Source organism: Macrotis lagotis, chromosome X (genome assembly GCF_037893015.1).
Source record: "Macrotis lagotis isolate mMagLag1 chromosome X, bilby.v1.9.chrom.fasta, whole genome shotgun sequence".
NCBI classification, from domain to species: domain Eukaryota; kingdom Metazoa; phylum Chordata; class Mammalia; order Peramelemorphia; family Peramelidae; genus Macrotis; species Macrotis lagotis.
The window spans coordinates 692,652,913-692,675,754 of record NC_133666.1 but is presented as its reverse complement, the minus strand read 5'-3'; the positions used below and the strand labels follow the sequence as shown (position 1 = coordinate 692,675,754).

Below are 22,842 nucleotides of genomic sequence, written 5' to 3'. Positions count from 1 at the left end.
CTGGAAAGGGGATGTAGATCAACTTTGCTGTGGTTCCCCTCCCAGTGCCTGGAACTCCCTTAATATGGGTTGTCTTCCCCCATCAGAATGAAAAAGACTGGGCTTGTCCTTTATTTGCATCTCAAGAACATAGCACAGTTTTGAATAGAGTAAGCACTATAAGAGTGATTTTTTTTTAAAATTCATTTATTTTCTTTTTATAACCAACACTCAGCATAGAGTATAGTATATGATAAGCTCCTTCTTGTAGTTTCCCAGTGTCAAGTTCATCCTCCACTTATCTGTCTTCCTATGTCACTTCTCTTAGTCAATTAACTCCAGTAGCCTCCTGTTCCCTCAAATACAAAATTCTTTGTTTTCCAAGCCTTTTCGAACTTGACCCATGACTTCATACCTTTCCAGTCTTCTCTCCCCCATGAAACAATGACACCGGCCTCCTTTCTGTTCCTTGCACAAGATGCTCCTCTTCTCCTAACTCCACCCTCTCATCTTCGGCAAAAAGCCTTCCTCATCCTCCTTCCTTCGTGTCTTCTTGACAAGCTTATCTTCAGTTCATGCCATAGATATCTTGGGAGCTCCTGGAGAGCAGGGCCTGTGATTTCCATTTCCCTTTTCTCTGTATTTTCAGCACTTAGCATGTAGGAGCCTGCCACATAGTAAGGGCATCCTAAGGGCTGCTCAGAACAGGAGGCAAAGGGTCATATGAGATTACAAGGTGACCACTGATCACCAGAGTTTACTGAATAGAAGGGCTGATGTGATTGGGGAGCAGCTAGGACCAGGTCTGGGCTGACAGTTGTAGAAAGGAAGCAGAGGATGGACTGGAGAGATGCTGTGAAGACAGAATCTGTGAAGACAGAATCGATGAAACTGGACAAGTGACAAGGCTGTGATGACAGCAAGGCCGCAACCCTGAGTGATGGATGAGAAGCAGTGTCCTTGACCCACCAGAGGAGTTTGGCCAAGGGAAAGGCTAGAGGGAGGAAGATTGTAACTACTGAGTTTGAGATGCTGATTGACAGAAGGGTGGCTGGGTTGGGATTAGGGATCTGGGAGAGAAATACATAGATATGAGAGTCTGACCCTTGGAAGCTGATGAGATCATCAGGCAAGAAAATGGAAAAGAGAAAAGGGGGTCCTGAGCAGAGTCCCCAGGGTCAGTGAGGAATCTGAAGAAAAGCCAGAGAAAGAATAGTCAGAGAATTGGGAGGAGAGAGTGTCCAGCAGGAAGGAATCCTGTAAGTATCAGGAGTTACAAACCTCTAGCGAATGAAGACTGAAGAAAAGCCATTAGATCTGGCAAATGAGAGGAGGTCAGGAGCCAGGCTACTCACAGTGGGGAAGAGAGAAGTATCAAAAAGGAGATGGAATAGCTTTTTCAATAGGTTTGACTGAGAAACAGAGAGGAAATAGCACAATGCCTGAGGACCGGGAAGGTCCAGTAAGGGTTTTATAATGATAGCGGAGATTTGGGAGCCTTTGTCGATAGCATGTCAGCTAAAAGATAGGCAAAGAGGGAAGAATTCCTAATTCTGGTTCTCAACTAGCATGCTGCCACAGGACTCCCACAGGCCCAGCGGGGACTCCTCCCTCCTCCTCCTGATGTGGCCTGACTGACATGTCTAGCGATAATCTTTGCCTTGCTCCCCCCCCCAACTATCAGATAGATGGCTTGTGAGGCCTCAAAACCTTCCTTTATTAAAAACACGCTGTGATAAAGGGATTTTAATTTAAGTGTAGAATTTGAGAATTTAAAGGGACCAATGTATCCATGAAGGGATCCCTGCAAGAAAACACCATTGAGAGGGAAGCCACCATTTTACTTTTCCATATATCTAACTGTGGGAAGTCTTCACTGTCACAGACATCTAGATTTGACTCTCTGCACCTTCCAACCTTTCCATTCCTGGGTTCCCAGGCAGTTGTCATGCTCCCCTCTCTCCTCCAGACTAACCAGGCCTAGCTTCCTCCCAAGACATGAGGCTCAAAGCCCTTTCCACCTCAGCTGCCCTGCTCTGGACACTCTTCAACTAATGGATATCCTTTTGAACCTATGGTTCTCAGAACTGAACGCAAGGGCTGCATGCAATGAGACCTCACTTTTCGATTCCTGGAAGCTCTCTCTCTTATTGAAAATCAAGATCACATCAGCTTTTTTGGCCATTAGTACTGACTCCTATTGACCTTATAATGCTCTTTAATAGGGCAGCTAGGTGGCGCAGTGGATTAGAGCACTGGCCTTGGAGTCAGCAGGACAGGAGTTCCAACCCAGTCTCAGACAATGGACACTTACTAGTTGTGTCACTTCATCCTGACCACTTTGCAGACAGGACCATCTCCAGTCATCTTAATTCATATCTGGCCTCTGGACCCAGATGGAGGAGAGAGTGAGGCCGGCACCCCTTCACTCAAATCCAATTCATGTGCTTGTCATGGCATCACTTCCCTGATGTCCAATGACATCAGGTCTTCTTTGAGAATGAAGGACAATCATCATCATCATGCTATTTAACTGAACTGTACCCATTCTGTACTTGTGATTTTTTGAACCTGTGTTAGGCTTTACATTTATTCCTACTGAATTTTATCTTATCGGATTCGATTCCATGCTAGCCTTTCAAAATCTTTTTGGAATCTGGCTGTCATCCAGTGTTAGATAGAACTCCCAGCTTTGTGACACCTATAAATTTGACAAGCATATCATTTACAACTTTGTCCAAGTCAATGATAAAACTATTAAACAACAGAAGGCCAAATACAGATTCCTGAGGACCTCTCCTGGAGACCACCTTCTGTTGAGTGGCCTCCCTAGACAACCACAACCATTCTAACCAGCTCTCACCCAACCAGTCTTGAATCCATCTCTTCATACAATCACCTTCTCCCCAAGAACAGCCTGAATTCTTTAACCAAAATTTTTTTTCCAAATCTAGGCACACTATGTCTCTTTTCTACCAGTTTAATGATCTTGCTAAAAAAGGAAAAGAGGATAGTCTATGGAATGTGACCTCTTTTTTTTTTATTTTTTTACTGTTTTGCAAGGCAATGGGGTTAAGTGGCTTGCCCAAGGCCACACAGCTAGGTAATGATTAAGTGTCTGAGGCTGGATTTGAACTCAGGTCCTCCTGACTTCAGGGCTGGGGCTCTAACCACAGCATCACCTAGCCGCCCCACAAATGTGACCTGTTTTTGATAAGGCCTGCTGACTCTGGAATCACTGCTTTTCTTTCTAGATGTTCACTAACCATCTTTTGATCAGTCTATTCTAGACTCTCTCCCTAGGAAGCAAAACATTACTGGCCCGTCTCTAATGAAACTTTTCCTAAATCCCATGACTCTAGGGAATGCTATAAGGTGGCTTTCTTGATTCGTAGAGAGGAAGTGACCCTATTCTTGGAGTTAGTGGGCCTGGGTTGGGAAGCAGTTTTCTTTTAGTTTACTAACTACAAGACCCTGGGTAAACCCCTTAAGGAGATTTAGCCTTAGTTTCCTTTTCTGCAAAATGGAGGTATTAATTTTTATTCTTAATTTCCCTAACAGATCTATTATAAGGAAAGTGATATAAAACTCTAAGCTCTTCTAGAGGTAAGAGAAAGGAGGGGAAAGGATAGTTTAATAATTCACATTTCTATGGTGTTTGACCAAGCATTTTCCCCTCTCAATGACCTTATGAGACATTATTCTCACTTTATATATGAGGCTCATTTTTTGACAGGATTCCTCAAGTCTGGGGAATGCCATTGAAAAAGATTATTTGGCAATGGGAGACCAAAATAAAAAAGATAAAATGTAAACTCAAAGGATCTTAGTCGGAAAGGATTACTAACAAGAGATGGGATGTTTAGTCTAGGAAAGACAAGACTTATTAGGCAAGTCATGATAGTTGTCTACTATCATGTTAGTGGCTGAAGGAAGCTCAGATGAAAGAAGTATTAGATTTATTTTTTTCAGAAGGCAGAACTAGGAAGAAAGGATAGAAGTGATAAAGCATCCTACTGCGGCTCTAAAAAGGGGAAACTTTCCTAAAAGCTGCCCTAAAGTACACCCCATCACGGTACTAAGCACTCTGTCACAGCAGTCTTCACCAGAGAGACTAAATATGTCAAGTATTGCTTAGCAGATACTTGTTCATTATTTGTCTGAGATAATCATAGATTTTCAGATATGGAAGGAGTCTCAGAAGCCCTAAAACAATCTATCACTGGTTCATTTAAAATGATTCACTTTACAGCAACTTTCCAGAAACACAATTATTATATAAAACAAGAAAAAAGTCTTAAGTTCCAAGTGTTTAAGCCCATTAAAAATTTAGCATTTGTTTGTTTACTTTTTGGAGCTACTCAGAATAAAAGTTGATAATTTTAAACAAATTGTATTCATTGGAAAAAAAAAAGAGAGAGGAGATCAGCGAAGGGACTTGTCAGAGAAGGACTTGAGTGAGCAAGGTCATCCAGCTAGAAAATCTTGGGGCTGGAATTGAAATACAGGTGTCCTCCTTCTCACATTCTTCCCCCCCCCCCCATTTTATTGTCTCTCCTCATTTTAACCTGACATCGTTTCTCTAAGAAGTCTCTAGTTATAAGAGTTTCTGTCCCATCTAAGTGGTCTCAGATACTTCAGTTAGTAAGCAGAAACATAGTTATTGGCCCATAGGCATATCTCACCCAAGGGGGAACAAGGGGCATTCCACAAACATGTATTAATCACCTGTTTTCTATTAGTAACACACCGGCCGATAGTGCAATGAGTAAGGCAGAGAGAGGTGAAGAGGACATGGAGTTAAGGTGAATACACAACTAAGAAATGGCCAAAGAAGAGGGTTAACCCAAACATATTATGCTTCACAGATTCCAGCCCACCCTGTTCTGGCCCACTTCTACTCTCCCCACTCACTCTGGCTCATGCTTCTAATCGGTTCTTCACTCAGGACGATGGTAAACTCTGTGTGTTCACTGTATCTGGCCCCCTTAGCGCTTAGGCCATGGGTAAGTGAAAATGAAGCCATTTCAGTTGCCACTGTCTTCTTTTTTCCTTTCTAATGTTTATATGTTCACACAGCCAAATCTCCTTACTTTGTGGATGAAAGCTCACCACTTTCATCATTTGCCTCTCTGATTTCTGGGAGGCAATGCCAGTGAAACACAAGGCTCAGACGGGTCCTGACAACTTATGAAGGCTTTGAGCACAGACCAGAGACTGGCTGTGTGTCCGATATTTGAAGAACCATTTGGAAAAGGGGGGAAAGGCTCACCAAAGGGCTGGCTAGCAGGTGTTGAATTTTCTTTGGTCTTACCAATTCAGGAAGATGTGGAGGAGGCTCAGTTTGCATTGGGCCCAGGGAGGGAGGGCCACACCGATGAAATCACCCATTCTCAGGTATTTGGTTACATAGTAGGCCATCCCTTTGCTTTCCTAAGACTTCAATGGAGGAAATGGAAAAGTTTTGGTAACTGAAATCGGGCTTTAAGATGAGCTCAGAAGAAAAGAGTCTTCAGGTCATTTTGAGGTGACTATAACAAGATCACTCCAGCTATAAAGAAACAAGAGACAAAGATCTGAGGAGAAAGCCATCACCCAGTTTTTTTGGCAGGCTCTTTAGGAGATGTTACAGTGGGAGCAGTGAACTTAACTGAAGGGATGGTTATCAGGAAGAGGTTGCCTAGGAACCTTCTCAAATCTAAGTTAGGCAGAGACAAATGACTGTGGTAAATTCTCCCATCCCGGCAAAACATAAGGAAGGGATATTTAGCATTCTGAACTCGCATCAGGAAGATCTTGACTCCAATTCCACCTCAAGTCATGGTTGTAGCTGAGTGACCCTGAGCTAGTCACCTGGCCTCTGCCTGCCTCAGTTTACTGCTGCAGTAACATCACCTCCTTTACTATTCCTCATCCAGGGCTCTCTATCTCCCAACTTGAGGGTCTTCTCCCTGGCTGACCCCAGGTCTCTTCATCTTCCCTCCTGGCTTCCTTTAAGTATCTGCATGAAGCCTTCCCCAGTCCTCCTGAATACTCTTATCTTCCTTCTGAAACCATCTCCAATTCATCCTGGAGATAACTTGTAGGTTCCTAGTTGTTTGCATGTTGTCCCCTCCTTTGACTATGAGGGCAAGGACTGGTTTGGGTCTTTCTCTACAGTCCTCAGAGCCTAGCACACAGTAGGCCCTTACTCGCTGTACTGCATCAGAAAGCCCTGCTCAGTTTTACTCCTTTATGGGAATGTCTATCGTTCTGCTGACTTTCCATACTATCTGGACAATGCCATACTTTAGAAGCTTAGCAATGGAGAATGTCAAGAAAATGGCACTGTGGATAGATAACTGATATCTTTGTCCTTCATACTCAAAGAAGACCATGACCATCAGAGAGGTGATGCCATGACAAGCATGTGAATTGGCTTTGAGTGAGGGGGGCTGTGTTAAGTCACCAGCCTCACTTTCTCCTCCAGAGCCGTCTGGGTCCAGTGGACAGATATGGATCAGGACGATTGGAGAGGATCCTGGATATGAAGCCATTAGGATTAAATGACTTGCCCAAGGTCACACAGTGTCTGTATCAAGTGTCTGAGGCCAGATTCAAACTCCTGTCCTCTTGAATCCAAGGCCAGTGCTCCATCCATTGCACCACCTAGCTGTCCAGACTGGAAGTCAAGAAGATGTGAGTTCTGATCCTTCCTAGATGTGTGGCCCTGGAAAAGTCATTTCACCTCTGCCTACCTCAGTTTTCTCATCTGTAAATGGGGTGGGGTGGTCATATTAGTGCCCCTCTCCCAGATCAGATGAGAGATGAGAGTTATGGTGCCTTTTTAAATTCTTTTTTTCCTCTCCTCTGCTGTCGATAACAACTGGTCCTGGGGGAGGGAGGAGGCCCCTTGGGTGGTGGGGGATGAACCAGGCTGGGTCCCTACTGTGGCCCTCCTTGACAGGCCAAGCTGAGAACTACTTGGTACCAGCAGGGGGCAGTGCTGCTCCTGAGTCCAGAGAGGCTCTGACCCGGAGCCTGAAGCTGTTTGGTGGACTGAGGGGGCCTTTCTGTGGCAGCCTGGGAAAGGACCAAGTTCTTAGTCACTGGGAATCTAAAGATACCCGAGGCCCAGGGCTGAGGGGTCTGTTTGTCCTGACAAATCGAAAAACGGCCACCTTTGTTTTCACCAAGGCCAGGTGGACCCTGGGCATGGTCTTCAATTACTGAAATGGTGGCTCTGGGCCAGGGAGACCAGGACAGGCGCAGGTGGCCAAGATTCCCTTCAGCATCCAGATGTGGTGTCTGAAAGTGGAAAGAGGCCTCAGAACCTCAGAAACTGTCTCCTGCAAGCCCTCTTTCTATTGAGCAGTAACAAGGGCTGGGGAGAGGCAGTGACCCAGCTCTCAGAGCCAGACCCTGGGCCAAGGTCAGGAAAGTATATTCAGGATGCCCCCCCCAAACAGCAAAGGAGGTCTGGGGCCAGTGGCAGCAGCAGCCCACCACCTCAACCACCACCTGAGCCTAGTTCTCTGGGCCCTGAAACCTGCTTCCACAGCCAGGGAAGGGAGGGTAAGAGCTATTCCCAACACAGCTCGCTCCCCCACAATCTGCAGGCCTTTCCTCTCTTGGTTCTTACTCAAGAGGGTCTCTTGGCTAGTCTCTGGCTTCCTGGATCATGCTGTGAGGGGTGCTTGATGAAAGTGTCTTGGGAACCATCTGTCCCTTCTCACAAGGGACTGTTCTCTAGGGAAAGAAGCCCCAGCACAGAGAGCCATTTCTGAGGTTTTTAAAGTGGTGGATTTTCCTTCCAAAATCCCTGGGTCCTCAAGTCAGAGCAAAGGCCTGCAGGGCTCTGAGATGAAGAAGTAGCCTCTCTCCTCCTCAGAAAAGACTAAGGTGGGGCAAGCGACTGGATCCTTATCAGGGCGGTATCACAGGTGGCCCAGCAGCAGCCTCAAACTACACAACCCTCAACTGGGCTGTCCCCCAGGTGGAGGATGAGCCCCTGTGTGGGGAAGCTTCCAGGGAGGAGCCCCCAGGTTGGCCAAGGGTGGCCTAAGGGCTGAGGACGGGCAGGAGACCTCTGAGACCAGGTTATCACCAGTCGGGGGCAAGATGGGAAGTGGCTCCAGAGGGATGCTGGGAACCCTGGCAAGGAGCCCGGGCACCAAGTGCTCCCCACTGGCCACTGTAAGAGGCAGGATTTCAGACAGAGCTGGGGAGGAGTTCTATCGGATTAAAAGCTCAGCATTTTCCAGCCCCACCCTAAAGTAGGACAACAAAGGGGCATGGGGGTGCGGTAAGGTAACTGCAGGCCCCAGTTGGCTGAGCTCTGGCTGCCCCACGGGGCCATCATACAGGGGCTCCCCTCATGGGCGCCTGGCCTCCGACAGAGCTGGTAGGGGGCCCCTCTGCCTCCTCCCCCTCATCACAGGTTCTCAGGCTCAAATAACTCCCATAAGTCTCCTCAATCTGTCCAAGACTTTGTGGATGGGGAAGGGTCCTTCACAAAGGCAAATTACAGATTCTACCTGAACTTGACAGAAGACAGAGGGAAAGGCCGAGGGGCCCCACCTTTGGGCAAGCACCCAGCAGTTTGCTATAAGGGCAGAAACAAAGACTAGGTTGTGGCCCAAGAACAGAGGATGTGCCCCTCCCCCCTCAATGTGCCCTCTTCTAGGGCCCTGAATTGGTGTCTCACCCTCCCAAGCAGCTTTTTTTTTTGTTTAAAAACTTGGATCTCCCCCAGCATGAATGGAGGACAGCAGGCCTTTAAAGACCTAACTATTCAGAAAGGCTTTGAATTCTGGGCACCTGATCCGGCTGCAGAGCTGCTTGCTGGCCGCGACAAAGGAAGTGAGTGGCTGGGCTCCTCGGAGCAAGGCCTTGAGCTGTGTATGAGCTAGGAGAGCGCCCTTGCTGGCCCTGAGGCGATCCCATCACTTCCCACCTCCAGACCTTAATTTCTTCATCAGAGAGGAGGCAATGAGGCTGGCTCTGAAAAGATGTTGAACCAGAAATGACCCAAGGATGACGCACAGATTTCTACACCCTCCAAGACCCCTCCCACCACCAGTAAGAAAATGCAAGAAGTTCCCAGAAATGTCCAACTGAATTACAGAGTGTGATGCCCCCTGCCCCTCAAGTCTTTTCTTTTGTCTCTCTGGCCTTGAAGAAGTAACTCTCTTCTCCTCCCTCTGATGCCTTAGCAATGCACCCTGTGCCTCAGATACCAGAGGAAGAACTCTGGGGGAGGGGTGAGGGAGAGGGGAAGGGAGGGTTATTCATTTCCTCAAACAAACATGGATGGAGCCTGTGTTGTGGGCAAAGCTTAGGCCTGGACCCCAAGGGAAGAGCATGCTCTGAGACCTTGTCCTTTCCTCATGGACAGGGCAGGAAGGATACTAAGAACCCTAGGACCTGAACCCCTGGCCTACTCCCCCCTCCCTAATCCTGACCCCTTGTCCTAGGATGTTGACCTCAACTCTAGGGATCATTGGGGATCCCTAGGAAGGAGCTGAGCTGCACATGTCCTCCTCCTGATCCTCCTCTGAAAGCTGGGGACCAGGCTTAGGAAGGGGAAGGCAAAGGGAACAATTGGCCCAGGGGCCACTGGCCTAGAGCTCACTGGGGTTGGCTGTCAGAGACTTTCCAGTGGTGCTCTGTGCCACTCCAGCAGCCAAGGCAAGAGAGCTTTCATGAGAAGCTTGGTGTAACCTTGTACCTAGGCCTTGAAGAGGAACACCCTGAGCAAAGGCATGGAGGAAGGAGAGCAGGTAGCATGGGGAAGCCCCTGAGAACAGACCCATCCCCTAGCTTGAAAACCTTAGATGGGCAGGTGCCTAGCAGCACCATCCCTCCCAGTGCACCAAATACCTCCTCTCTCTACTTGTTCTGGCAAGAACAGGAAATGCCAAGACAGGTTTGAAAATAAGGCCAATTCTTTTGGGGTTTCTGGATATCACTTTTAATTTTTCTACCAATATAATAGACTTAAACAAATAACTTGGTGACTCCATTTGTGTGTCTGAGTTACCAGGTGACAAAACAGGTTAGACATTACTCAGCCGAACAACTTATCTTTGGGCATTTTGCCCAAACCCTTTTCACCTCCATCCTCTCCAGAGGCTGGAACAATCCTTTTCACCTTGTCCTGTTCTAATCTAGAACACAGATAAGTGGCACCTTCAATAGAATGGTTTTTTTTTTAAAGGTTTTTGCAAGGCAAGTGGGGTTAAGTGGCTTGCCCAAGGCCACACAGCTAGGTCATTACTAAGTGTTTGAGACCGGATTTGAACCCAGGTCCTCCTGACTCCAGGGCTGGTGCTCTATCCACTGCACCACCTAGCCACCCCTGGATTGGTTTCTATTCTAATGACTCATGTGTGGGTTCAATCACCTAACCACAAGAGGGATACTGGATCCACTGATCAGCAAGCCTCCTCTGGACCTGCCTTGGGCTCAGGCACCGGGGACAGAAGAACAAGGAAGGAAATGATTCCAACTCCCAGGAACTGTTACTCTAATGGAGGAGGCAAGGAAATATATGAGCAAAGACAGCAGAAAAGGAGTGAATAAAAGCAAATATATATTTGTATACAGGCTCATCCTCTCCCTGTATGTGTGTGTGTTTATATATAGATCTATGTATATACATACAAAGAGAGAGAGAGACAGCAGGAGAGGGAGAAAGGGAAGGGAGAGAGACAGAGAGGGGGAAGGGGAAAGAAAGAGAGAAAGAAGGGAGAAGGGGGGGGAAAGGGAAGGAAAAAGGGCAAGAGGTAGAGAGAGGATGAGGAAAAGGGAGGAAAGGAGAGAAGAGAGCCAGAATGAGAGGGGAGAGGAGCTAAATACAAAGCAGTTTGGTGGGAACAGCTAAAGGAGTTGAGGGAATTTTAAGCAGAAGATGGTGTTTTCGTTGGGGTTCCCCTGGTGGAAAAAGGGGGGGGACAGATGGGAGATGAAGTGTAAGGGATAGAACAAAGGTCAGCTTGGCTAGGTTCCCAAGGATGAGAGGGGGAATAGTAGTCAGAGGCTGGAAAGAAAGATGGGACCCATGTCATGAAAGTCTATCAAAGCTAAACAGAGGAGTCTACAAGGCTCCAAGGCATGATGGAAGCCACTGGTGTTGATGCAGTAGGGGAGTCACAGTCAGATCCACCCATAGGAAACGATTTTGTGAACACTGTGGTAGACAGGCTAGAAAAGAGAAGTTGAGGGAGCAGACCAATTCTGGCTGTTGTCCTTCCTTCTCAGAGAGGACCAAAATGACACCACTATGTACGAGTCAAGGTACATACAGCATGTACAACTGTGGCTGAGCAGCTCAGTCACAGGCAGGAGTGATTTTGCTCATAGAAAGCATGGGTGGGCATGCCAAGCTGGGCAGTCCTTTGCCAGAGTCTTCCATTTTTTCCATTTCAATCACAGGGTAGGATTCCCCATCTGCCACCATAGGCAGGTCAGGGGTTGGGCACCTTTTCTAGTTCTTTTCTTATGCCAGGAGGTGAGCAGTGTGGTCCTTAAAAAAGGTGGTTCAGTAATATAATAAAAATGACAATTCTATCTAAATTAATTTACTCATTCAGTGCCATACCAATCAAACTACCAAGAAATTATTTTAAAGAGCTAGAAAAAGAATAACAATTCATCTGGAAGACTAAAAGGTCAAGAATATCAAGAGGATAAATGAGAGAAATGCACAGGAAGGCGGCCTGGCCTTACCAGATTTAAAACTATATTATAAAGTGGCAGTCACTGGGACTCGTTGGTACTGGTTGAGAAACAGAGTGGTAGATCATGGAATGGATTACGTACGCAAGACCCAGTCGTACAAGTCCTGTGTAATCTACTGTTGGATAAACCCAAAGAGTCCAGTTTCTTGGCATAAGTTCTCACTAAATGACAAAAACTGATGAGAAAACTGGAAAAAAAGAAACCAGATATAGACCAACATCTCACACATTATACCAAGTTAAGGTCAAATTGGGTACATGATTGAGATATATAGTGAGACCATAAGCAAATTGGGAGAGCTAGCAATAGTTTATCTGTCAGATCCAAGAAGGAGGGAAGATTTATGACCAAACAAGGGATAGAGAATATTATGAAGTAAAAAATGAATAATTGTAATTACATTAATTTAAAAATGTTTTGCATAAACAAAACCAGCACAACCAAAATTAGAAGGAAAGTGGAAGTATGGGAATTTTTACAGCAAGTATCTCTGATAAAGGTCTCAATTCTCAAATATATAAAGAACTGAGTCAAATTTATAGGAATACAAGCCCTATTGATAAACTGTCAAAGACTATTAGAACCTTCAAATTAATATATGAAATAATCTAAATTATTTTAATACAATATATACACATACTCTAGAAAAGAAGGTGAATGGGTAGTTCTCAGAGAAGAAATAATCATATGAAAAAATCTTCCAAATCACTAATGGTTAGAGAATGCAAATTAAAACAACTCTGAGGTATCACCTCACAACTATCAGACTGGTGAATATGACAAAAAAGGAAAATGATGAGTGTTGGAGAAGATGGGGGATACTGGGGACACTAATGCATTGTTGGCAAAGTTGTGAACCGATTTAACCTTTCTGGAGAGCAATGTTAACTATGCCCAAAAGGCTATAAAACCGTGCATACCCTTTGATCCAGCAAAACCACTATTAGATCTACATCCCAAAGAGATCATAAAAAAAAGGAAAAGGATCCCGTATACAAAAATATTCATAGTGAATGGCTCAACAAGTTGTGGTATAAGAACATAATGGAATATTATTATGCTATAAAAATGAGGGGCTGTTGAATTTTAGAAAAACCTGGAATGACTTACATGGACTGATGCTAAGTGAAGTGAGCAGAACCAGAACATTATACAAGTAACAGGAACACTGAGTGATGATCAACTATGATAGACAGCTTTTCTCAGCAATAAAATGAACCAAGACAATTCCAAGACTTGATGGAAGATGCCATCCACATGCAGAGAGTCTGAATGCAGATGGAAGCACACGACTTCTACTTTCTTTGGTTTTTTTCCCTTTTGTTCTGTTTCTTCTTTCATAACATGCCTAATGTGGAAATATGTTTAACATGACTGCACATGTATAACCTATATCAGATTGCTTGTTGTCCTAAGGAGGAGGGAGGAAAGAGAGGGAGGGGAAAAAAATTTGGAACTTAAAATCTTATTAAAAAAATGAATGCTGAAAATTGTTTTTACACAATACTATTCTCATTTTTAAAAAAGGTTACTCAGATACCCACTGAATCACACTGCTGCTTTCAGTGAGGAGACCACCCTATGGCCTGGGTCTGACTAGAGTTCTGACTACAGCTCCCAGTGTATCCACACCTACTGCTTTGTCACTTACCTGTTGCCACAGGAATTTGAGATAAGTGAAAATAGTAAAATGGTATGGATGACATCTTTTGATTTGTGGGTAAATTGGATTTAGGTGAGGCGGAGTAGCATGATTATTGGCCTCACTCTCCCTTCCAGAGTCATCAAAGTCCAGTGGCAAGGCAAAGTCAAGACAACTGGTGAGGAGTCAGGATTCAGTGGATGACCTTGGGGTCCTTGATGTCTAACCACACCCTAAGACTCCACAGTGCCCGCTTCAGTTGCCTTCATGGCTATTAGAACAAACTATTTTCATCACTCATTCCATCAGGGGAAGTCTTCACAGGCTTGGGTAGCCATCTCGCCTAACTCACTGAAGAATTTGACATCCCTCAGTTCCCCCTCTACCTGGTTTGGCCCATCAGCTGAAGCAGTTTACCAGGGTGAGGCTGTTGTGCATGCTACAACTTCTTGGAGCCACAGGTGAAAGAATGGTGACAGGTAGACACCAAAGATAGAAGGTAGCCCTCACCCCAGAGGTGCTAGTCTTCCCTGAACATATCCTAAACCCCAGGGAGACCAACTAGGAGCCTGTTGCAATAATCTAGGCAAGAATTCCTGAAGAGCTGAACTAAAGAATGGTCCTGTGAGTGGAGGGAGGGTCAGACAGGAAAATGTTGTAGAGGCAGAAATCATGAGTTTTGGTAAAGAGAGAGAAGAGTCGAGAATGATGGCCAAAACTACAAACTTGGACTACAGCTGGGGGGCCAGAGAAGAGCAGGGATAGGAAAGTCTAGAACAGGAGAGGGTTTGGGAGGATAGAAAATGAAGGTAGTTTTGCCATATGTGGAATCTAAAATGTCTTTGGAAGATCTCATTTGAGAGGTATTCTGAAAGGTAAACAGGCAATGGGTGATTAGGGACCGAAGCTGGGAAGGGGGGGGCAGAGTTAGTCTTTTTATAGCCCCTTCTATATTGCCAAATACTATGATAAGGCCTTTATAAATATTATCTCACTTGATCCCCACAAGTCTGGAAGGAGGCTGATTATTATTATTATTATTATTATTCCCATTTTACAGATGAAGGCAGACAGCCATAAGTGTCCGAGCTTGGATTCGAACTTTGAACTCAGATCTTCCTGACTCCAGGTCTGTGCCCCCCCCACCAGCTGTCTAAATAAAAGTAAGGTGATGGTTAGAGAGATCTGGGAGAAATGACAGACTCGGGGAGACTGATGAGGTCTCCCTCTATTCTGTCTTCCAAATCTGCCCAAGAACGGGAGGCACTCCCTCCAACGTTTCCTGAGTGGGCTGATCCATCCGGCAATGCCCTGCACCTCAGCCAGGGTTGGGCACGTAGAGGCGTCCTGGACAGAGTCTCAGAAGGTGGAGTGAGACGGGCCTATCTTCATTCTCTGGCAAAAACTACTTCTCTAACTCCAAAAGCACTTTTAGGTCTTAAAAGAGGCTGGGCCTGATGAGTTCTACAGTCACTGGCAGGTGCCTGGCCATGCTTCTATGCCATCCAGCTGAGCCAGAGTAAAGTGGAAAAGCAGCAGCAACAGAAAAAAACAAAAAAAAATCCAACCCAAGGGGTACTAATGTGGTTAAATAGCAGAATGCCAGGAAATGGAGCAAAAGGATCATGTGAGCTGGTAGCAGTGAGGTTTAGGGGAGTGTCCGGTGAGAGGGAGAAGCCTGTTCACCTCCCACTCTCCTCTTTTCTATAGCCCAGATGGCCCTGGTGGAGGTGGGTTTTCTGACCCATGGGCTATGGCAGTCTGTCCCAGGTTCAGAAATTCATGTTCACTGGGAAAAGGGCCTTATAATTGTCAAAACCCTCCCAAGCACTGCCATGAGGACAACCTCCATGGCCTCCAACACCCAAGTCTGCAATCCTGAGGGGTAGCATTAAAAAAAGAGGGATCCCAAGTTTAAATATAATCTGCTCAACCCCCAAGGCAAAAATTGGGAGATGGAGAGAAGGGGGTAGCTCCTCTCTCTTCCCTATCTAGTTTTCAAGCTGCAGAATGTTCTTTGGGGGCTTTTCATCCCTCAGAATGATCATTTTAACCTCCCCTGGAGGTATAGTCGATACAGTGTTGAGCCACAGTCAGGAAGGCCCAAGTTCAAATCTTGCCTTCAACACTTACTAGGATGGTTGTGAGTATCAGATGAGATAATATTTATAAAGCGATCAGCATAGAGCCTAGCACATAGTAGGACTATCTAAATGCCATCCTTAGGATTATGACTTACTGTTATTACTAGATAAAAATATTCAGCAATGATTTGTTCTGACCAGCAACAATTGATTTTAACTTGATTCTCTTAAGGGTTTATGTGAATGTGGGCCCCATGGGGCTCTCGCCCCTAGAATGAGGAGGAGCACCCCCTATTGCCTCACCAACATCTGTAGAACAGAAGATCGCCAGCCCCTGGGAAGCCTGGCCCATGGGCAACCAAGGGTTCACTTACCGAAAACAAGTCATGTGCCACACTTCACTCACTGTCCTATACAGTCTCTGGGCAGGAGGGACACCGTCACCGCATCCTCGACATTTCCAGGCATCTTCCCCTGCAACAGAGAATGCCGACTCTTTTAGAGCACCAAAGCGGAGGCAGAGGACATGGGTAACTGTGACATCTTGCAGGCCACTGGACTTTTCTAAACTTCAGTTTCCTCCTCTGTCATTGGGGATGAAATGACTTTGTTTCCTTCACAGGGCCGCTGTGAGGCAAGCACGCTGTCAACTCCCAAGTGCTTGAGCCTTGAAAGGGTCAGACCCTGTGGTCAGCTTCCCCAGAACAGGGCATCTGTTTGCCAATTGAGAGCCTTCCTTGTAAACTGACTGTGTCTGGGAAAAAGAGCTTTGTTTGGGGTCCAGACTGAAAGCCAGGGCCATATTGGCAGGGATGGCTCCTGAATGTTGTTAGACCAGCAGGGTGGATGAATAGACAATGAACAGCCTAGCATTTCAGGGATGCTTTAGAGCAACTGGGGGCAGCGGCCAAAGGGAAAGAATTGCTCACAGCATCCCTCCTTGCTCCTAGACAAGCTAACAAAAGATGCAGGAGGAGGGAGGACTCTGAAATACCAACTCAGTTCTCCCTACAGCAATGAGCTCAGTACATGCTGCTCCTGGACGGCTCTTCCAGCTCTCCCGAAAGGGATTCATGTTTATGGTGATGGGAAAAACTCACACTCCAAGGAGGAGTCAGTTTGCAAAATCTCCCAAGACTGCTAGGGAGGGGGAGGAAGGTGTTAGGCCACCTCAGCAAGGTCACCTTTGCTCATTCAACTCTACATCAATGAGGACAATGACAGATCAGAATTTCTCTACCAAATCAAAGTTGTCCTTTAAAAAATCACAAAGGCCTCTGGACCCAGTGGGTCTGTGCTATCAGTGCCAGAATCCAAACTTTCTTATTCCTTTCAGAGAATTGTCCCTCAGCCGGTTGTACAAAGATTAGGCTCCTGCCCCCTTAATTAATCTAATCCATCACTGAACCATCTCACTCACCGAACTTGCTCTGAAAACTTTTCAGCTTCGCCTAAAGAGCCCATTGGCTTCAGAGGACAGAGATTTGCTAGCAGGAAGTACACCAGAGTAGCCTCTTGCCAGCCCCTTGTCCCCTGTATGTTCCCAGCAGGCCCCATGCCCTCACTCTTCCCAGAATCTGTCCCCACAGAATCCCCACCTACCCCCTTTCAAATGCAAACCCAGCCTCCAAGAGTAGGCCTTCTCTGATTTCCCAGTTCTAAAGACAGACCTTCTTCCAGTGCAGATTTAACCCAATTGCTTGTTTCTCCTTTTACACTTGTTCAATTCATAGACCTTCCCTGATTAAGCATCCCAGTCGTAGCACAGCACTGTGCTAGGTGCCGGGAGACAGAGTTCAGGTAAGACATGGCTCGGACTCTCCTGGAGGTCACAAACTAGGAAGAGGCTATGACAGAAGCTCAGAGGATTAGAACATCATGAAGGAAAAAACCAAATGCTCTCTGGGGCCCACTGGTTGAAGGACCTGGGCAAGTGAAGCCTGGGAAAGAAGTTCTCTTCCTAGTTATCTCTTCTTGCTCTCCTCCAGGAAGCCCCCCTGGTCCAGCCCCCTTTCCGCCAACTGGTAACCAAGTAACAGAACTCCTCCCAAGGCCATGTCAGAACACAGGGACTTCAAGGACTTCTGGTCACATCCCTCTAACCTTTAGGCTCCATCTTCCGAGAGTCGATGGAGATGAAAAAAAAACCATTATTGCAACCAACATTACAGTCACAATGCTTTATAGTCACAGTTGGCACTGGCATCTGTATAAGACCATTTGGTGGGAATCAGGCTTTTAATATCTATCTCCCTATTATCACCAACCACAAAAGAGGGAAAGAATTTGGTTTCTAAACTGGCTTTTCTGGGCATTCCCAGGTCTCCTAACATGGAGCCCTCTGCACCTTGTCCATGTGGATGGGGGTAGCTTCTTCTGACTGGCTTCCTAACTCTTTTATTGTGGTCTCTTTTTCTGCTGCTCTCCTATTGGCTGTATTCAGGGAGGGAAGATCCCAGATCACCCTGAATGAAGAAAATCCTTCCCTCATCCCTCTCTTTTACATCCTAATTTTTACCCTAAAGCTTGAATCCTCTCCATAACCTACTCAACACCCTGAATCTGCCTACACAACTCCAGGAAGCTCACCATCACTTTGGTTCCCCAATCCTATCGTCTTCCAAGCTTCCTCCTATCTCTCTATTTCTTTTATTCATTTTGAACTTAAATGCAATAAGGAAAAAGAAAATTCCATGTACACAGTACAACACAAAAAGAGGATGCAATTTGAAACTGTGAATTTCAATTTCATACTGTTTACTCTTTTTTAAAAAAAAATGTAATAAAGACTAGACGTTTTTCAAAACTACCCTGTTTTTCTGTTCTTCCTTCTGAGTTTTTTTTTCTTTTGCTCTCTGGACAAAGAACACTTCCTATTTTATTTTTCCTCCCTCTCCATCCCGCATTAGAGAAGGCCGTCTCTCCCTCCTCCTCCTCCTCTCTCACACACACACACACACACACACACACACACACTACATATTTCTGGTTAGCAGTTCTTTCTCTGGAAGTAGATAGCATCTTTCTTCATAGGGCCTTTGTAGTTGATTGCAGTATTTATAATTCTCAAAATGACTAGCCATTCACAGGTTGTTCTTACACAATATTGCTTTTACTCCATCTAACATTCTCTTGGTTCTGCTCATTTCACTCTTCTTTATTTCATGCAAGTCTCGATGTTTTTCTACGAATCACTTTTTGGTAAAGTTTTGAATTTTACAATCTTGATGTTTTTCTAAGATCATCATTTCTTATGGCACAGTAATATTCCATCCTAATCACATAACCATAACTTAGTCATTCCTCAATTTATGGGCAGCCCCTCAATCTCCATCACATTTCTCTTGATAGCATCACTGTCTTTTAGTCAGCCAAGTTTACAGCCTTGAAGTCATCCTTGCCTCTTCCTTCTCCCTTGATCTCACGTCTAATCAGTTGCCAGATCCTATTGGTTCCACCTCCGTGGCATCTCATACTCATTTGTTCTCTCCACTCATATAGCATTACTTTAGGCCCTCAACAATTCTTGCCTTAACTATTTCAATACTTAAGCCACTGCCACCAGTCTCTGCCTTCTCTAATCCATTTACTACTTCCCAGATCTCAAACTGGTTTTTCTATAACACAGATCTGGTCATGTCATTTCCCTACTCAAAAACCTTCAGTGGCTCCCTCTCCTTTCTAAGATAAAATTCAAAATGCCTTGGCCTTTAAAGCCCTCTACAATCTGGCTCCCACCTCTGTTTTTCTTTTCCTTTTCTCTTCTCCACACATTCTCCATTCCAATTAAACTACCCTTCCAGCTGTTTTGTATACCAGACATTCCCTCTCTGTTTCCATGTGGTCCCTCATGACTAGAATGAGCACTTTTCCATCACCTCTGGCTCCCAAGATCCCCAAGGATCATCTGAAGTATACCTCAGGTGCCACATGCTTTCCTGGACACCTCATTAGTATTAACTCTCTTAGGATGTGCTCTACATTTGCTCACTTGTGTCTCCTCTAGAATGTAAATTCTTTAAGGGCAGGGGTCATTTCCTTCTTGTCTTTGTGTTCCATTACATTGAGCATCATAACTGGAATGTTGTAGCTGTTTAATACAGGTTTGCTGATGTCTAGTTTACAGGGCAACAAGTGGGCAGGCCATTTGGCTGTAAAAGTCAGCCTGTGTGGGCAGGATGTAAAATGGGGTTGCACTGGAGCCAGGCCGAGGGCTTTGTAGCTTCACCTTGAAGTAGTGGGAGCCACTGGGGATTTCTGAGCAATTGAGTGACATTCATGGTCAAACCTGTGCCTTGAGAAAGGTATTTGGGCAGGGATGGGAAGCTTGGATTGGAGAAAGAAAAGTCTTGGAGCAGAGAGACCCAAGCTACTACCATGGCCCAGGAAAAGATTCTGAGAGTCTGAGCCTTGGGGAGGGTCAAGGTGAGGAGAGAGGGGGACACAGACTGAAGAGAGGTGACAGTGACAGGGAGGAGACTCACCACTTAACTGAATACAGGCAGTTGGAGAGAGGGAAGATAAAGAACCGCTTAGCGGATGTGAGACTGGAGTAACTAGCAGCAAGGCTATGCCTTCCACAGCATCATGGAAAAGAAGAAGAATGGGCTCCATTTTGACTGTCTGAATTTGGCCTTGATAATGGTGGAGATGTCTAACAGGTAATTAAGGCTGATGCAAGGGGAAAAAAATACTGAATGTAGAGGCAGTGGGCTTGGGTTCAGATCCTGACTCTAAGATCCTAACCAACAGGTCACATAATTTCTCTAATTCTCAGCTTCCTCCTTTATAAAATAAAGACACTGGCTTGGATGGTTCTTTTCAACTCTAGATCTGTGGTCCTCAATACAGAAAGGGAGTCTGTGAGATCATCAAGAGAGAAGGCAGAAGGAGGAGAAAGGAAGAGGTCCCTGAATAGAGGCTTGGGGAATATCCATGTGAAGGGGAAGCAGAAGGTGGGTGATCCAGCAAAGGAGATGGAGGAACTATGGTCGGAGAAGGGGGAGATGAGCCAGAAGAGAGTCATGGCAGGAAGGCAGAAGAGAGCATCCACAAGACAGGGGTAGCCAAGCAGGTCAAAAGCCCCAAGGTTTCTGAAACCTTCTTTTAACATCTTTTTTTAAAAAAAGGTTCTCACTTTTATAATTTTGAGGATTCAGGTGAAATGGAACCAATTTGATTATCTGTCTCCCTTTCTTGTGAAAGAGTTAGGCTCATTAATTAGGTTATTGACAGCTTGCTCTCCTCAGCCCAGAGCTTCAGGCCCCAAGGGGCCAAAACACCACAGAACCTGGATGAGATGGATGAGCAGTGTTCCTTCTCATTGGTTTGAGAGAGATTGATGATGCTTCTCAAATTCCATTAGACAATGTGAGCTGGGGACAAACACGGTACTCAGTGCTTCAGGTCATGAACAACGAGCTCACTAACTGCTGGGCCACTGGGGAGCTGATCAGGTGTGCAGCTTCAGCTCTGGGACAAACCGGGACGTGGAGGGGGAGGGCAGCAGATAGTGAAGGGGGAGGAGAAAGCTCACACTTCAGCGGAACACCCACCAAGGTAATGATTACCAGGTGCTCCCAATATCTTCTCTACCCTGAAGCTGCTTTCTCTGTAGCCTTGCTAGACATCATCAAAGGGAGACTGAGCCAGGGTCCTCTCCTTTTTCCCTTCACTGCCTGAAGATACAGAAGGGTTTCGCTCCAGCTGCTGCACCGCTCTATTATCCTTCCCTATTTTAAATTTTTTTTATTGATAACATATTGTGGGTTTACATGTGAGTCGCTTCCAAATCCCAAATTTAATGAAGTCTGCAATGATTAAAATGGATGACTGTTTGTCAATCTGCATAGTGGGGTGATAGAAAAAAATAGAATGGGGAGCTGGGGGACCTGGGTGCGAGCACCCGCTCTGCCACTTTGACCGGCCCTGTCACCTTGGGCGAGTGAGCACTCCTTTGTGAAGGGAGTGGTCCGGGTGGACCCAAAGGCTCATTAGGGTCTCTCCCAGTTCGGCTGCCCCGGGTGCGAGGGGCCTCCCCAGCTTGGCCATGCTGTGTTTATTCAGGGAGCTGGAATGGCGCTCTGACCACATCTGTACCCTCGGAGGAGGGCAGACGAAGTGCTCTGAACCAGCAGGTTGCCACACTGCTCCGGGGCTGGGCTCGCCTAGGCCTCGCTGGGTGCCGTAGGTGAGGGGGCAATGCCGGCCCGGCCTGCCAGTCGCGGGCGAAAGCGCTGGTACATGGCCAGTTCTTTAGGGCCCGGGGAGGAGCCGCTTCTCCGGGGCGAGGAGGCGGGCTGGGAATGCGGGAGCCGCGGCCCGGGGCGGACTCTGACCCCCGTCTCCGGCCACCCGGGCTGCGGCCGCGGCCCCGCAGGAGCGGGCACCTCGGGGGCGGGGGGGCACAGGGTGGCCTTGGCCCACAGGATGGCCTTGGCCCAGCCCGCCGCCCCGCAGGAGCGGGCACCTCGGGGGCTGGGGGGCACAGGGTGGCCTTGGCCCAGCCCGCCGCCCCGCAGGAGCGGGCACCTCGCTCCGGCCTCGGGGGCCCCCCTCCCCTGCCACTCTCCCGGGGGGGCTCCCGGAGCCTCGGGGACAACCGGGGGCCCGGCTTGGGGCCCCCTCTCTGCGAACCCTCCAATCCGGGGCTCCCGGCCCGGCGCCCCCCCAGCGGGGCCCCGCCCCCCGGCCGCCCCCCGGGCCCCGCACTCACCCGCCACCCCGTCCATGGCTCCCGCCTCCGGCGCCGCTACCTCGGGCGACGACTGCGCGGGGAGGGCGCGGCTACGGCGCCCCGGGAGGCCCAAACCGCACCTGGCTCCGGGCGCCGCCCGCGCAGCCCCGCCCCGCGCAGCCCCGCCCCGCGCAGCCCCGCCTCCCGCAGGCCCCGCCCCCGAGAAGCCCCGCCTCCCGGCGACCGAGCCTGCGCGCCGCGGCCCTGCGCCCCCTCGCGGCCGCACCGCGCCTGGCACGCGGCCACGCCCCACTCCCCGGGGGGGGGGGCACTGAGGCCCGTCCCAGCCCCCGGCGCCCCGCCCCCACCCCCGCCCCTCCTCCCCTCGCAGAGCCCAGGGGGGCAAAGGCGGCACTCGAACCCAGACCCTCCGCCTCCCCGACCACCCTAGTCCCTGGGGGTCCCCGCAGAGGCCCCGGGGCGCGCCCAGGAAGGTGGGGTGCCGCTCAGCGTCGCATCTGGGGTGTGACCTGCCGCCATGAGAGCAGAAGAAGCCCCGGGAGGAGTCGGAAGGGGGAAGGAGGCGGCTCCGTGCAGGCCACGCCCCAGAGCCCCCCGAAATGCCCCAGAGCCCCCGAAATCCGGAAACCACTGCGGACCACCGGCAGCTTTGGCAAAGTCGCAGGTTCCAAAAGCCACGAACGAACCCCCCAAGCTTCTCTGTGGGACCCACAAGCCGC

At 47.6% G+C, this 22,842-nt stretch overlaps 1 protein-coding gene across 1 annotated transcript in view; it reads right to left on the bottom strand.

The window, feature by feature from the left end:
* The window catches only part of LIMK2 (LIM domain kinase 2), a 57,367-nt gene extending 35,094 nt beyond the window's left edge, over nucleotides 1-22,273 (bottom strand). The window contains 2 exon segments of the mRNA XM_074206398.1: nucleotides 15,801-15,900; nucleotides 22,142-22,273. Of these exon segments, the coding sequence (XP_074062499.1) occupies nucleotides 15,801-15,900; nucleotides 22,142-22,157 (116 nt within the window). The 5' untranslated portion in view covers nucleotides 22,158-22,273.
* Nucleotides 22,274-22,842: the final 569 nt, after the last annotated feature.